At 47.5% G+C, this 16,361-nt stretch overlaps 1 protein-coding gene across 3 annotated transcripts in view; it reads left to right on the top strand.

The window, feature by feature from the left end:
* The window catches only part of asic1b (acid-sensing (proton-gated) ion channel 1b), a 365,289-nt gene that overhangs the window by 268,047 nt on the left and 80,881 nt on the right, over positions 1-16,361 (top strand). The window contains exon 1 of one of the 3 annotated variants that reach the window (XM_055664317.1): positions 9,208-10,301. The exons of the other annotated variants lie outside the window; for them this stretch is intronic. Within the exon in view, the coding sequence (XP_055520292.1) occupies positions 9,690-10,301 (612 nt within the window). The 5' untranslated portion in view covers positions 9,208-9,689. Of the gene's footprint in view, positions 1-9,207; positions 10,302-16,361 lie in introns of those variants that run through there. 3 annotated transcript variants of the gene reach the window in all.

Raw genomic sequence — 16,361 nt, 5'->3', positions numbered from 1 at the left:
GTTAGGTGTTTGTCAAGTGAAAATGAGAAGCTGGTGCGAGTCGGGTGCGGGAGGGATGGAGAGAGAGGGAATGCTGGGGCTACCTGAAGTTCTAAATCTATGTTCATAACACTGTAAGCTGCCCAAGCGATATATGAGATGCTGTTCCTCCATTTTGCGTTTAGCCGCAATGGAATGCCCGACTCATGTCCACAGACTTGGCACACTCCTCAATAGTTTATTTTGTGGTGTGAGTGGCAATTCTAGATTCCCAAGCCCCTGCAAGTGAAGAAAAGTCTCCCAACGTCACTGGCTCTGATCTTCAAGTTACTTTCCCTTTGTTCAGATGTCTACAGTAGAAGGGTTGTTAGCAGTTAATCACAGTGCATGGGGGAGCATACTAGGCTGATGTGATGCCTGCATCTCACTTGTCATCCACACTGTGTGAATTAGGATCTCTTAAGATCTAAGAGTACTGGGGAGCGAACACAAAGATGGATCAGAACATTGCCTATGGAGGTTTGTTGGGTTCATATTAAAATCAACGTGAGCAGCAGCAAATTAGTTGTGTTTAGGATACATAAAGGGACAGGAGACAGCAGGTGGAGAAGGATATCAGCATGAGGTGTGAAAGCTGTTGCCTGCCTACATAGGAGATGTGCCAGGTCCAGAAAGAACATTGCAAGCTCACGGGTGACAAAAATAATTACGCTTGTTTTGCAGAAAAGACAGGGAGTTAAGAAAGAACATCGCGTGTTCATGGACAGGAAAGAAACTCCTGAACTCGCAGAGCAGAGAGAACACTGCAAGCTCATGGACTTTTGCAAACTCCCGCTCAAGAACCAACGTCAAGGGCATAGAGGAGGAGGCAGCACGGTGGCACAGCGGGTAGAACCGTTGCCTCACTGCGCCACAGACCTAAATTCCATCCTGACCTCGGGCGCTGTCTGTGTGGAGTTTGCATGTTCTCCCTGTGGCTTTCCTCCAGGTGCTCCGGTTTCCTCCCACATTCAGATTCAGATTCAGATTCAATTTTAATTGTCATTGTCAGTGTACAGTACAGAGACAACGAAATGCATTTAGCATCTCCCTTGAAGAGCGACATAGCAAACGATTTGAATAAAAAATAATAAGTGTCCGGGGGGGGGGTGGTGATTGGCAGTCACCGAGGTACGTTGTTGAGTAGAGTGACAGCCGCCGGAAAGAAGCTGTTCCTCGACCTGCTGGTTCGGCAACGGAGAGACCTGTAGCGCCTCCCGGATGGTAGGAGGGTAAACAGTCCATGGTTGGGGTGAGAGCAGTCCTTGGCGATGCTGAGCGCCCTCCGCAGACAGCGCTTGCTTTGGACAGACTCAATGGAGGGGAGCGTGGAACCGGTGATGCGTTGGGCAATTTTCACCCACATCCCAAAGACGTGCGGGTTTGTAGGTTAAGTGTCCCTCTGTAAATCGCCACCTAGTGTGTAGGGTGTGGATGAGAAAGTGGGATAAATTAAGGGCCTGTCCCACTTGGCAATTTTTTCGGCGACTGCCGGCATCATTGACTGGCGTATCAGGTCACCGAAAAATTTGCGGTGTTATGTGGCGTGATGACATATTGACACGTGGTGTTTTTTCACGTGTCGCAACATTTTTTTTGTCGTCGCTAGATTTTGAAAATGGTCAAAATCTTTTGGCAACAGTGTTACGACGACAGGCCCTTCAGAACTATGGTGATTGGCGGGGACTCGGTGGGACCTTTCCACGCTGGACCTTTCAATACAATTCAATTGAATTCAATGTCGCAGATCTGTGAAGGAAAAAGCACAACTAAATTTGACCCGAGAGATCATCGGCAGGTTTCTGAGACAGAAGAACATCGCAAGCCTGTGTACGGACAAGAAACAGTGTCAAAAGTCTTGCGGAGGAGAAAAGCGCATCCTAGCATCACAGAAGGGAAAGAATTTAGCAAGGTTGTGTGCAGGGAAGAAGGTGGCTGCTTTGTGGATGATAAATGACTTTGTAGACATGAACATGAGAAAGAACAGATGGCCTCACAAACACAGGGGAATCCAATGAGATGACAAATGGCAAAGCCAAGTATCCACTGAAGTCAGTCAATATGAAAGGTTTAAAAACAGAGCCTTTGTACCATTGCAGTTAATGCAGGGTCACTCCAAAAACATTTTACACACTTTAGCATGCTGTCGATCCCACTGAGCGATTCATACATTTTTATTTTCATGCAGAGGGCCTCGAGAATGGTTTGTGATTTTTATCATTCACTCGGCAATCATTACACTCAGCTAAAAATACAGTGAATCAATTTGACAGATTGATGTGACAGAAAAATCAATTGAGTACTTTTTCGCCAATTTTCCCAGCCGTGAAAGTTTCTAACAAGCCTCCTGGAATAGGATGTCTGTTTTCCTTCACTAATTAAAGGCTTGTTAACAAAATAGTGTTCTCAGAAATCAAAGCTGTACATTCTTGCGATCTCATATTCAGCTGTGAGTTATCCTTTGCGTGCATCAGAGGCTATGTGAGTGCGGCATGGAAGTTGAGTTTAGTTTTGAGAGACGGAATGGAAACAGGCCCTTCGGTCCGCTGAGTCCGTACCGATCAGCGATCCCCACAGACTAACACGACTTCAATGTTATCCCACTTCCTCATCCGCTCCCCGCACTATGGGGGCAATTAACAGAGGGCTAATTAACCTACAAACCCCGCACGTCTTTGGGATGTGAGAGGAAACCGGTGCACCAGGAGGAAACCCACATGGTCACAGTAGAGTTGTCAGAGACCCGGGTTCGATCTCTCATTTTCGCCGACTGTGGGTTTGGCGCCAATGAGCGTAGCTTGACGTACCTTATCGCCAGGTTGCCCCATACACTAGCGCCATCCTATCCTACACACGCACACTAGGGAAGATTTTACAATTTTACCAAAGCCAATCAACTCACAAATCTGCACGTCTTTGGAGTGTGGGTGGAAGCCGAAGCACCTGGAGAAAACCCACGCAGGTCACGGGGAGAACGTACAGACAGCACACGTAGTCAGGATCGAACCCGGGTCTCTCCGGCGCTGTGAGGCAGCAACTCTACCGATGTGTCGTCCCGAATGGTTAAGGAATGAAAACTAGATTCTTGAGAGGTGACAATCACAATATGATAATTAATCTGGATGGACACATGACACAAAACAAATGAAATGGTTTACAGTGGTTAGATGATACAGATAACTTGTAGTGTGGACAGCTCGTAAGAGTTGTCCCCTCTATGGTCTCGTGAGGTTGATCAGAATGTTGCCTTGAAAGGCTCCCCTCTTCATTGCATCAGTTTTTTTTTTCTTGAAACCCAAGTCTTTATGCTTTAGGGCTGCTGAACACCTCATATCAATCACCAGCTTAATTATACCTCCAAACGATGGGGAAAGGTTCTTGAAGCGAACTTGTTGTATCCTCGATGTCAATCTTGATTCCTTGTCTTGACCTTACTTTTGCTGGTGATTCTTTGTATGGGACAAAGCACGACAACAACACAAGATACAGAGACCTGAAGGCTCCTTCAAACAGTTTTAATCTGGCTGTTCCCTCCTTATCTTTGGCCATCCAGCAAGCCCCTTGTTAAGGAACATTGCCCAAACTTCAGTCCACTGCGAAGGCTGTCTTGTGGCAATTCTCCAATGAAATCTCCAGAGAGATAAGTTGGGACAGCTAACATTGTCCGATGTTTGTGTCTTAAGCACAAGCAGGCAAACTGTGCGAATTGACATCAACAATATATTTATTATTTCAATTAGTATTATTGATCAAGGCTGGGTAGAATGGATTTGGTCAAATATGGGTTAGTTAGGGAATCGAGGACCAGAGGACATAGGTTTAAGGTGAAGGGGAAAAGATTGAATAGGAATCTGAGGGGTAACTTTTTCACACAAAGGGTGGTGGGTGTATGGAACGAGCTGCTGGAGGAGGTAGTTGGGGCAGGTACTATCGCAACGTTTTAGAAAGGTACATGAATAGGATAGGTTTGGAGGGATATGGGCCATTTTCAAGCAGGTGGGACTAGTGTGGATGGGACGTTGGCCGGTGTGGGCAAGTTGGATTGAAGGGCCTTTTTTCACACTGTAAGACTCTATGACTCTAAATCCACACAGGAACCCCCAGCGTAAAACTCGCTGCATGCAGAACACCAGCCTCACAAGCAGCTTGCGAGGCTGTGGAAGATCTCTTTGTATTGTGACAAGGCATCGCACCATTGCATCAGTATTCTATGGAGATTCTGCAGAGATTAAGCAGCCTTGATCCTACTCTCCCTTTTTTTGATTTTTATGATTCATCCTATTGTCGACTAACAAGGGCCGTCTCCGATTACCCTGAAACATCCGATCGAATGAGAAACCAGATACCTTGCTGTCCTGCCCGGGCTCCAGATCCAAACTGATTTGTCCTATTAATCTGCAGGAGTCAGGGATATTTTTGTCGTAGAAGGCCTTCGCCCTGGGCAGGAGCAATAATTGATCTACTTCACTCTTGAGCCCAATATTCCACTCATGAAGTCATCTGCGCTTGCCTTTTCTCCGCTGGTGCAGTGTGCCGTGTACATAAAATCACACAGTGTAACGCAAGTCTGCAACGTAATTTCTTCGACATCATTTGCCTCGATAGAGTCAGGCGATGGAGTACAGGAATCTCCAGTTTAACTAGAAAGATGAGTGATTCTCACGATATATCCCTGGTGTTATTCGGGGGCAACTCTGCTTCTCTTCACACCATTATTGCCACAGGCCTCTGGTCCGCTGCAGCCTCTGTTTAAGAGGCATACGACACAGGGATAGGCCCATTGGCCCAACTCATCCATGTTGACCAAGATGCCCCATCAATACTAGTCCCATTTGCCTGCGTTTAGCCCATATCCCTCTAAATCTTTCCTATCCATGTGCCTGTCCAAATGCTGTTGTACCTGCCTCAACTACGTCGCCTGGCAGCCCGTTCCATACATCCACCACCCGCTGTGTGAAAATGTTGCCCCTCTCACCTCAAACCCCTGGTTTCCGATTCCCCTACCCTCAATAAAAGACCCCGCGCACTCATCCTATCTATTCCTCTCATGATTTTATAAACCCACATAAGATCATCCCTCATCCTCCTGCGCTCCAAGGAATAGAGCCCCAGCCTGCTCAACCTCTCCCTGTAGCTCACACCCTGGACTCCTGGCAATATCGTTGAAATTTTTTTCGTCCAGGTTCAGGAACAGCTTCAACTGGCCTGTCTTTCCTGTCCTGATGGTCTAAGCACTAAAGGACATAAGAAACAGAACTTGAAGCAGGCTATTCAGCTACTCATATCCACTCCACTGTTCAATAGGATTGCGTCTAATCTTTACTGCACTAACCCTATATTCCATGGCTCTCTTAATATCTGAAAAAAGGCCCTGTTTTTGTATTGATCATACTCAGTGCCTGAGTCTCCACAGCCTTCATGAGTAGTGAATTTTCCACGGGGAAGACATTTTTCCTCTCTGTTCCGAATGACCTTACTTTGAGACGGAGGCCCCTAGTTCTCGCCAGCCAGAGGAAAGGTCAATTCCAGGTGGGCCCTGTCCAGCTCAATAAGAATTTCAATCCCTTACCGGGCCTTCACAAGTGTTGGCCATTTCCCGCCTACCCACCCAGTGACTAGAGCATGTAGAATATCAACATGGCTGGACACTGAATGCCACTGGGCTGTTTGACTGCCGATCCATCACACGCATGCGCGTACAAATCCAGCTCATTGTTATTTTTTTATTTATTCATGGAACATGGATGTCATTGGCAATGTCAGCATTTATTTGTCCATCCATAATTGCTCCTGAAGTAAAGATGGAATTAAGAGTCAACTACCTTGGAAAGAGTGGAATCACAAACAGACCAGATTAGATAATAATTACAGATTTGTTTCCCCTGAAGGAAATGAATGAATGAATGAATAATGTGTTTTATTGACTGAAATGGAACAATTACATATTTATTTGCGGTAACACAACAGAGATGTAAACATAGTACTCTGTAAAACCCATAATAGGCCAACAAAAGGCAGTTCAGTAAACATATGTAAGCACATAAACAAACTGTAATAGTGCAAGACGAAAATAATGCCCCACGTCTATGTCGTTCAGAGCTTATTTGGAGGTTGCAGTGTTTAATAGCCTGATAGTTGTGGGGAAGGAGCTGTTCCTGAACCTGGATGTTACAGTTTTCAAGCTTCGATACCTTCTTCCCGATGGCAGGGTGAAATGAGAGCGTGGCCAGGGTGGTGTGGGTCTCTGATGATGCTGGCTGCCTTTTTGAGGCAGCGACTCCTGTAGATCCCTTCAATGGTGGGGAGGTCAGTACCCATGATGGACCGGGCAGTGTTCACCATTTTTTGCAATGCTGATCATTTAAATGGTGGACAGATGCACCGAGAACTGCAGATATCGGCATCTGAGGAAGGGTCACGGCCTGGAACCTCGGCTGTCCATCCCCCCACCAGAAGCTGCCTGACCCGCTGAGTTCCTCCGGCACTTTGGGTTTTACTCATTATTTATGAGAGAGCTTGACCAAATGGGTTAGAGTAGGTATTACACCTTGACCAGAGAGTCTAGAGTTGGAGGATAACAGCTCAGGATAAGTGGTTGACCGTTTAGGACTAAGACGAGGGGAAAATTAGTTGCTATTTATTGATTTGTTTACTCTCATTAACCTTTAGAATTCCATGGGCCAGAGAGCTCAGTTATTGAGTATATTCAAGTCAGGGATCACTAGACCTTTGGGTATTCAGGGAAACAAGGGATATGGGGATCAGTTGGGGAAATGGATAGCAAAAGATCTTACGGAAGGACAGGTAGACAAAAAATGGTTCAGTTGCCTGATAGGAGACTTGACTTGAGACGGTGGGATGAACTCCACCAGTTGTGCTATTGTATTGGGACAGAGGAAACATGGGATTCGAGATGCACACGTTAAAAGTGGAAGTGGTGGAGGCAGGTTCATTGGTATCATTTAAAAATAAATTGGATAGGCATATGGATGAGAAGGGAATGGAGGGTTATGGTATGAGTGTAGGCAGGTGGGACTAAGGGGAAAAAAAAAATTGGTTCGGCATGGACTTGTAGGGCCGAGATGGCCTGTTTCCGTGCTGTAATTGTTATATGGTTATATGGTTATAAATAGATATAAAGACAGCGGAGAAAGTGCTAAATGGATTTGCCCAACCTCGACCAGCTTTGAGAAGTTAAAATGATCAGGAGAGACAGAACAGGCTGGAGCTACTTTCCCTGGAGAAAACAGTGCTGAAAGGAAACAAACATATCTTTGAATTATGGAGCAGTTCAAAAGCATTTCCAGGTGTGGCGGGGAACCGGAATTTGGGCTCTTAAGTTATGTTCAATAGGCATCAATCTGGCAGGGTCAGATGGCATGAATCTGGCAGGGTCTGTCTGTCTTGGAGCATGCCACAGAGAATGAAACCGATCCACATGAACGGCAAAAAAAATAGGCTGTCAAATCACTGGGACTGAGCCAGAGGCTCAGAGAATTACAGGAAGATCTCCTGGCAAAATCTGGGAGTAAAATCTTTGGGGCATTTAAAAATAACCTATTTTTTTCTTGATTGGAAAAATTATTGGAGATGAGGGTTGGGGAGGAATGCCGGATGTTGGTCTGAGTGGGATAGAAAATGGTTGGGAGGCAGAAATTCCTCATAATTAGATATGTGGAGAGAAGATATCAGGGGTGGCACGGTGGTGCAGCAGTAGAGTTGCTGCCTTACCAGAGCACCAGAGACCCAGGTTCGATCACTGTACGGGCGCTGTCTGTACGGAATTTTATGTTCTCCCCGTGACCTGCGTGGGTTTTCTCTGGGTGCTCCAGATTCCAAAGACGTGCAGGTTTGTAGGTTAATTGGTTTGATGTATGTGTTAAATTGTCCCCAGTGTGTGTAGGATATTGTTAGTGTGCAGGGATCGCTGGTCGGTGCGGACTCGGTGGGCCGAAGGGACTGTTTCCACGCTGTATCTCTAAACTACACTAAAGTAGCTTAAACAGTCCCAGGGAAGAATTAAATGTCCAAGGCGTTAAGTCTGAAGACAAATTGGCAGGGGTGCTGAGGAAGAGGATTTCTTGGATTTAGGAAACTGAAGGAAATAGGCAACGTTTCGGGACGAAACCCTTCTTCAGACCCGAAATCCTGAAGGAATTAGGCAACGTTTCGGGACGAAACCCTTCTTCAGACCCGAAATCCTGAAGGAATTAGGCAACGTTTCGGGAAGAAACCCTTCTTCAGACCCGAAATCCTGAAGGAATTAGGCAACGTTTCGGGACGAAACCCTTCTTCAGACCCGAAATCCTGAAGGAAATAGGCAACGTTTCGGGACGAAACCCTTCTTCAGACCCGAAATCCTGAAGGAAATAGGCAACGTTTCGGGACAAAACCCTTCTTCAGACCCGAAATCCTGAAGGAAATAGGCAACGTTTCGGGACGAAACCCTTCTTCAGACCCGAAATCCTGAAGGAAATAGGCAACGTTTCGGGACGCAACGTTTCGTCCCGAAACGTTACCTATTTCCTTCGCTCCATAGATGCTGCTGCACCCGCTGAGTTTCTCCAGCATTTTTGTCTACCTTCGATTTTCCAGCATCTGCAGTTCCTTCTTAAACACAATCTCATCGAACTTTACTGTTTAACTCTCGAACCAAGCCCGTGCTCAAATTTGCAGCAGAGTTTGGATTGTAATCTTGTGCGGGCTGGGCTCCCTTGGCGAATGCTAGTCTGTAATCGATGCTGACAGCAGGGTATAAATCAAACGTAGGCTTCAATTGTTGCCAACACTCTGTGCGACGTTGCTTTCAATGAAGTTACCGTCGTATCCTAAATCTTGGAACTTGGGCGCTCATTACTCAACTCCCCTCCCTCTCAATTCCCTCCCTCCCTGGTGGAGTCCATCAAATTGGTCAACAGACAGCAATTACAGGGCCATAAATCTCAATTGCTGTGAGAGGTTGATGCATCGCCTTTCAAACGTTGATTCATTACGAAGATTGAACTCTTTGCCAAGGCTATTTTCAGAAGAGGCTATTTGCAAAAGGCTCAAGAGGCTCATCACAGTTTTACCGGTACCCTACCCTACCCCTCTCCCGAGTACTTGTGGCTCATTTGACTTGCACTGGCGGCGGAAGGAAGGTAAGAAGAGGGCTCTCTGTCTAGGAAGAGAGTGTGTGTCAGATCTCAGAGAGGATGTCTGTACAGTTGTGTGTGTGTGTGTGTGTGATCCTGGCCGCAGATTGAACGCTGGATATAGCCAGTAGAGCCAAGTCCACTGACAAAACTCCTCCCCACACGGTCGGTAGGGACGTTCTCCTTATGAATGATGAAGCAGAGTGTGGGCAGTACATGATCATCTTCTTGGCCACTGAGGCAGGCAGGCAGGCAGCACACACACACACACACAGTACATCTTCAGTGGAGCTGTGACTGGGACCCATCGTGAAACAGACAGAGCAGCTTTGAAGAAACATCCATTCGCCTTCTTTTAACTTCCTGCAACGTTTTATATTGTGTGCATTCAAGTCATTGCAAAATGAATACCCGTTGATCCAGTGCACAGATTTTTTTTTTCCCGCGCCGACGACTTGAGGAGATTTTTTTTTTAATTTGTTTGAAAAGAAACTATCAGCGGCAACAACAACATAATAAAACATCTTCATTTGAAGAATGCCGGTGCAGATCTTTTGCACGATTTCGTTCTCGGCCGACGATGAGGAGGACGAGAGGAAGCGAGGGGAGAGTTTCGAGCAGTTTTCCGAGGACGGCGACGAGGGGGGGGAGGGGGGAGACGGCGACGGCGATGGCGGGAAGCGAAGCTTCACCGAGTTCGCGGGCTCCACCAACCTGCACGGCATGAACCACATCTTCGTGGAGCAGGGCGGCTGCGGGGTCCGCCAGGTGCTGTGGGGCTGCGCCTTCCTCTCGTCCCTCGCCATCTTCCTCTACCAGGTGATGGACCGGGTGATGTACTACCTGGAGTTCCACCACATCACGGCGCTCGACGAGATCGACAGCCACTTCATGTACTTCCCGGCCATCACCCTGTGCAACTTCAACCGCTTCAGGCGCTCCACCATCACCTACTCCGACCTGGAGCGGATCGGGCCGCTGGTCGGCTACACCAGGGGCATGGACTTGGGCTTCGAGGCGGCCGCCGGCGGCGACAGCGGCCCCCTCAGCATGTACGACCTGTTCAACAGGACCAGCCACCGGCTGGAGGACATGCTGAAGGAATGCAAGTACCGCGCACAGGAATGCGGCCCCGAAAACTTCACAGTGGTGAGTGTAAAACCCCCTGTCCCACTGTACGAGTTCATTCAAGAGTTCTCTCCCCTGTCCCACTGTACGAGTTCATTCAATAGTTATGTTCCCTGTCCCACTGTACGAGTTCATTCAATAGTTCTCTCCCCCTGTCCCACTGTACGAGTTCATTCAAGAGTTCTCTCCCCTGTCCCACTGTACGAGTTCATTCAAGAGTTCTCTCCCCTGTCCCACTATACGAGTTCATTCAACAGTTCTATCCCCTGTCCCACTGTACGAGTTCATTCAACAGTTCTATCCCCTGTCCCACTGTACGAGTTCATTCAAGAGTTCTCTCTCTCCCAGTTTGCCCGGATTCGAACTCGGAGATTTACGGTAATGGCCACTCGTCGGTACTCGGGGCTCTCGTGGACATTTTTCAACATGTTGAAAAATCTTCCGGAGCTTACCTGCCATGATCATAGTGAATGGCGGTGCAGGCTCGAAGGGCCGAATGGCCTACTCCTGCACCTATTTTCTATGTTTCTATGTTAGCCTTACGAGCCGCTAAGAGACGTCCCCGAGCTCCGACGTACCCGCTACGTTCATTCTCCGTGCTTACCACGAGTTTGATTTTTTTTTTAAACTCGGGAAAGCTCTTGGAATGAACTCATACCGTGGGACAGGGCCAAGGTCCACCGTTTGTTTATATATGCTGTGTTTAAAAAACGTGAGGGAGATTTTCCCGCCGGCCCTCCGTCCATTCGTCGTAAAACATGAAGCGCTGGAGGAACTCAGCAGGTCAGCCTGCATCTGTGGAAAGTTGGGACCTTTCTTCACACTAATGGAGTACGGAGGAGAGGAGGAGAAGGGGGGGGGTGCAGAAACCTGGTGCAGAGAGAGAGGTGGGGGCTGTACAACCCCTGGTGCATCCGAGTGATGGGTGGATACAGGTGGAAGGAGAATGGGGGTGTGACGAGAGGTGGAGGTGAAAGCATGACGTTTGACCCAGTCACCCAGCTCCTTCCCACTTTCATCTGCCATCTCCCAGTCCCATATTTTCCCTTTTATCCTCTTCTCCCACAGGTACCACCTAAACCGCTGAGTTCCTCCAGCACTTTGTCATTTCTTTTTGGGAGTAGGAGCTTTGGCACTGTCAGAATCTTTGCCTCTGTTCCTGCTGACCTGTGAGAATGTAAATATTACATAGAGCTTCCTAAACGTATGTTGTGAAAGAGTGAAAAGTTGGTGCTGTGCTCCCTCTGCCTTCAAATGACCTAAAATAACTTGCAACTCAAAAGGTAGTACTGCTTCTTAATGCTGAGGTGTTCTCTGATTCCCACAATTACAGTTTTGTCCACAGTGAGCAGATCATCTGTTTTGTTTAAGAAAGAACTGCAGATGCTGGAAAAATCGAAGGTAGACATAAAATGCTGGAGTAACTCAGCGGGTGAGGCAGCATTTATGGAGAGAAGGAATAGGCGACGTTTCAGGTCGAGACCCTTCTTCAGACTGTTTTAATCTGCTTTGTCCAATTAAACTCTTCCAACTTCTTCAGTTTGCCCGGTATTAAGGCCCAGATGGTTAGAAACATAGAAATTAGGTGCAGGAGTAGGCCATTCGGCCCTTCAGTATCCCGTACCTGCCTTCTCTCCATACCCTCTGATTCCCCTTAGCCACAAGGGCTACATCTAACTCCCTCTTAAATATAGCCAATGAACTGGCCTCGACTTGGTTTTATTTGGTATTTATTGGTTTAGTATTGTCATGTACTGAGATACAGTGCATAACTTTGTGTGCTATCCAGTCAAATCATACAATAAGTACAATCAAACCATGCACAAGTATAACAGGTAGTGCAAAGAGGAAGATTCCAGACTGTCGAATATAATGTTACCGTATTATCACGTTACAGTTAGAGAAAGTGCAGATTTTTTTTTAAGTGCAATGTCCGCAGTACGGAAGGTTGGAAGATCGGGACTACACTTTAGCTTGTGGGAGGACTGTTCCATAGTCTAATCACAGAGCAGAAGGAGCCATTCCTGAATCTGGTGGTACGTGTTTTCAAGCTTCTGTGCCTTCTGCCCAAGGGGAGAAGAGAGAATGACAGTGGTGTAAATGATCCTTGATTATGCTGCCTGTTTTACTGAGGCAATGTGAAATCCTTTCAATCTTACTTCAGCTTTAAACCACTTCATATTTGTGACTTGTTATCTCGGGTGACTGTTTCATCGATCCGAGGGGATGGGATGCAATCGGAGACATGTGCAAGTATCTTTCTGTGAGTCAGCAGCTCACCTCTGAGGCTGGATTCAGTACTTTGAAGGTTTGAGTCCATAATCCAGGCTGATTCTCTGCTGCAGTGCTGAGGGACAGTGATGCTGTTGGCAGAGCTGCCTCTTGCATCTGACAAACTACAAGCCCATCTGAGGTAACTGCAAATGTCCCACAGTTTAATTTTGAAGAATAGCAAGGGAGTTTTCCCCTGTGTCTCTAGACACTGTACGATCTAACAACATTACGGTTGTTATCACACTACAGTTGAGAGTGCCTGCAGTGTGCAAACTGACTGCTGTGTTTCTGAAGCAATCGGGAGTAAACTTCAGAAGTTCTCTGGGATGTCCTGAAAGGAACACAGAACAGTACAGTGTCGGGGTGGGGATTTGTAGATGAGAATTGGTCGTGCGTTATTCCTGCCCTTCTCTTTGTGGCCAGCCACAAGATTGAGGACTTAATCGTGCCTCACTGTTTGAACAACAGTCCTGGAGGCACCCAAAGCATTTGTCGTACCTGTGGCATGCAAGGGCAAGCTCGAGTGTGCAAACTATCCATGTATAAGCACAGTCCAGTGTTTTATGATCGTATTAGAATAGAACCGGGTTCCCTTTAAATGCTCGGAGATCACCGATAGTGGAGCCATGCGGGGAGCTGGCCTCTTCGGGCTCGTGTTGCTTTCTCACATCGGCATGCATTTTCTGAGCTGGTTGGAACCTGGTTGTTATATTAGTTGCAACTCAATTATTTTGAACAAGTACTTGGATAGGACAGGTTTAGAGGAATATGGGCCGAATACAGGCAGGTGGGACTGGTGTAGATGGGACATGTTGGTCGACATGGACAAGTTGGGCCGATGGGCCTGTTTCTGTGCTGTATCACTCTATAACAGGGGTGGGCAACCTTGCTGGGGCCGGGACGCATGTCTGTGAGCGGATGGCGGGCCACATCTACCACGGGTACACATGGATCCCGCCCCGGATGGCAGGCATCAAATCACATGTTCACAGAAGGTAGACAAAAATGCTGGAGAAACTCAGCGGGTGAGGCAGCCTCATGCAATCCTTGCGTGTCTCACCCGCTGAGTTTCTTCAGCATTTTTGTCTACCTTCGATTTTTCCAGCATCTGCAGTTCTTTCTTAAACGTGTTCACAGAAGGTGCGCGGCCGTGCGCAGGATGAGGTACAGTCGGAGCTCGGCACTCGGCGAGCCGATGATTACAGGAAAAAAAATCTGCCTACAGGTCGGATGGTTACGGGCCGCATTCGGCCCGGGGGCCGTAGGTTGCCGACCCCGGTCCTATAACTATATAACTTAATTATTATAACGGAAGAACAAATCAGTCATCGCACTTTGTTATAAAAACGATTTGTGTGTAAATTGTAAGCAGAGGTGCTTTCACTGAGCTGACCAATGATTCTCACAATGGTTAGCACCAAGGTATGTCCCCTGTTAAGTTCAAGTTACATAATAGCCATTTTGCCGCCTATAGTTGTGGCATCTTTGAAATCCAGCAATTGTTTTATTTTTATTAATGGGATGTTGGAGTCTCTGGAGAATCCGCCATTCATCAGCCATCGCTGCTAGCCCATGAGGCAGTGGTGAGCTGCAGACTTGAACTGCTGCAGTCCTTCTAATAATGGTACTCCCACAGTGTTATTGGGTAGAGAGTTCCAGGATTTACACCTGAAGATCATCATGGAACAGCAGCATATTTCCAAGCCAGCATGGTGGATACATGCAGGGTATGTCGAACAATCACGGTTCCAGGCGTACACTTGCCCTATCCCCAAACTCTATCTCCGCTACATTGATGACTGCATCGGTACTACCTCCTGCACCCATGCAGAACTCACTGACTTCATTAACGTCAACACTAATTTTCACCCTGCACTCAAATTCACTTGGACCATCTCTGACATCTCCCTATCGTTTCTAGATCTCATCGTCTCCATCACAGGAGACAGACTATTGACCGACATCTATTATAAACTCACTGATTCCCAGTGCTATATAGACTACACTTCTTCCCACCCTGCTTCCTGTAAAGACTCTATCCCCTACTCCCAATTCCTCTGTCTATGCCGCATGAGGTGTTCCATACCATGTCATCGGAGATGTCCTCATTCTTTAGGGAACGGGGCTTCCCCATTTCCATTATAGATGAGGCTCTCACTAGGGTCTCCTCGATATCCCGCAGCTCCGCTGTTGCTCCCCCTCCCCCCACTCGCAACAGGGATAGAGTCCCCCTTGTCCTCGCCTTCCACCCCAATCGCATACAGCATATAATCTTCTCACATTTCCGCCACCTCCAACAGGATCCCACTACTGGCCACCCCTTTCCACTTTCCGCAGAGACCGCTCACTCCGCAACTCCCTGGTTAACTCGTCCCTTCCCACCCAAACCACCCCCTCCCCGGGTACTTTCCCCTGCAACCGCAGGAGATGCTACACCTGTCCCTTTACCTCCTCTCTCGACTCCATCCAAGGACCCTGACAGTCTTTTCAGGTGAGGCAGAGGTTCACTTGCACCTCCTCCAACCTCATCTACTGTATCCGCTGTTCCAGGTGTGGACTCCGACATATCGGCGAGACCAAGCGCAGGCTCGGCGATCGTTTCGCTGAACACATCCGCTCAGTTCATCTTAACCTACCTGATCTCCCGGCGGCCCAGCACTTTAACTCCCCCTCCCATTCCCACACTGAGATTTCTGTCCTGGGCCTCCTCCATTGTCAGAGTGAGGCCCAGTGCAAATTGGAGGAACAGCATCTCATATTTCGCTTGGGTAGTTTACACCCCAGCGGTATGACCATTGACTTCTCCAACTTCAAGTAACCCCAGCTTACCCTCTCTCTCCATCCCCTTCCCCTTCCCAGTTCTCCCACTAGTCTTACTGTTTCCGACTACATGTTATCACTGTACCGCCCACTCCCCTGATATCAGTCTGAAGAAGGGTCTCGACCCAAAACGTCACCTCTCCAGGGAGACTTTATTGTAAGAATGCTGCCTGCAAAAACAATACTGGGTACAAACAGTTTAATTTGGAGGCAAAACTTCCTCAGAAAGGGTAGAACTGCTTAGGGCTGTTACACTTGGGGGGCGGGTGAGAAGCATAACCCTTTGAAATAAGAAATTTCTCCTCATCTTCATCTTAAATGTTTATCTAAAGGCAGTTTTTCCCCTCCATCCGGAGGAAAGAATATCGTAGCTTCTACCCTGTTGAGCCTCCCTTCACAATCATCTTTGTCTTCAAGCAATCACCTCGTATTCATCTGCATTCGAATGAGAATCCGGCCCACCACCAATCTAGCTTCTTTGAAAGTGCTGACCCGGGCACAATGGGCCGATTGGCCTTTCTGTGTTGTGCCACACTTTTACTGAGTGATCTCCCCTCCAAAGGACAATCGCCCTCGTCCAAGAAAATTAATTTGAAGGCAAAATCCTTTGATATAATTCCCTCTTTTTGATTTCATGTTTCTAATGCACTTTTTCCTTTCTGCATCGCATCTTTTTCCCTCCCCTCCCTCCCCATCCTTCAACTCCAAGCATTACTGGCGTGATGAAGTTTTCCCTTGCTGCTTGAACAGCTGTGAGCTCCGCTACACTTGCTTGCTATAAAAAGCATTTGGGTCTGTCTCAACTGAAAACATGCTGGCAGCCTGCAGAATATATTGCTGACAAGTAACATTGTCTCGTCGTCACCCATGAGCGCTTGTGGCAGGTCTGGTTAGTGACGATCTGGTTGGGTACCGACTCCGTTCTAAAGAAAACAGCTTCCAGGGTATGTGTAAGAGGAGAGATTGTCACCCCCTTGCTGTGCTCGT

This window comes from Leucoraja erinacea, chromosome 40 (assembly GCF_028641065.1).
Source record: "Leucoraja erinacea ecotype New England chromosome 40, Leri_hhj_1, whole genome shotgun sequence".
Classification (NCBI taxonomy): Eukaryota; Metazoa; Chordata; class Chondrichthyes; order Rajiformes; family Rajidae; genus Leucoraja; species Leucoraja erinaceus.
Note: the sequence above shows the minus strand (reverse complement) of the source record. Positions and strands in the feature narration are given on the sequence as shown.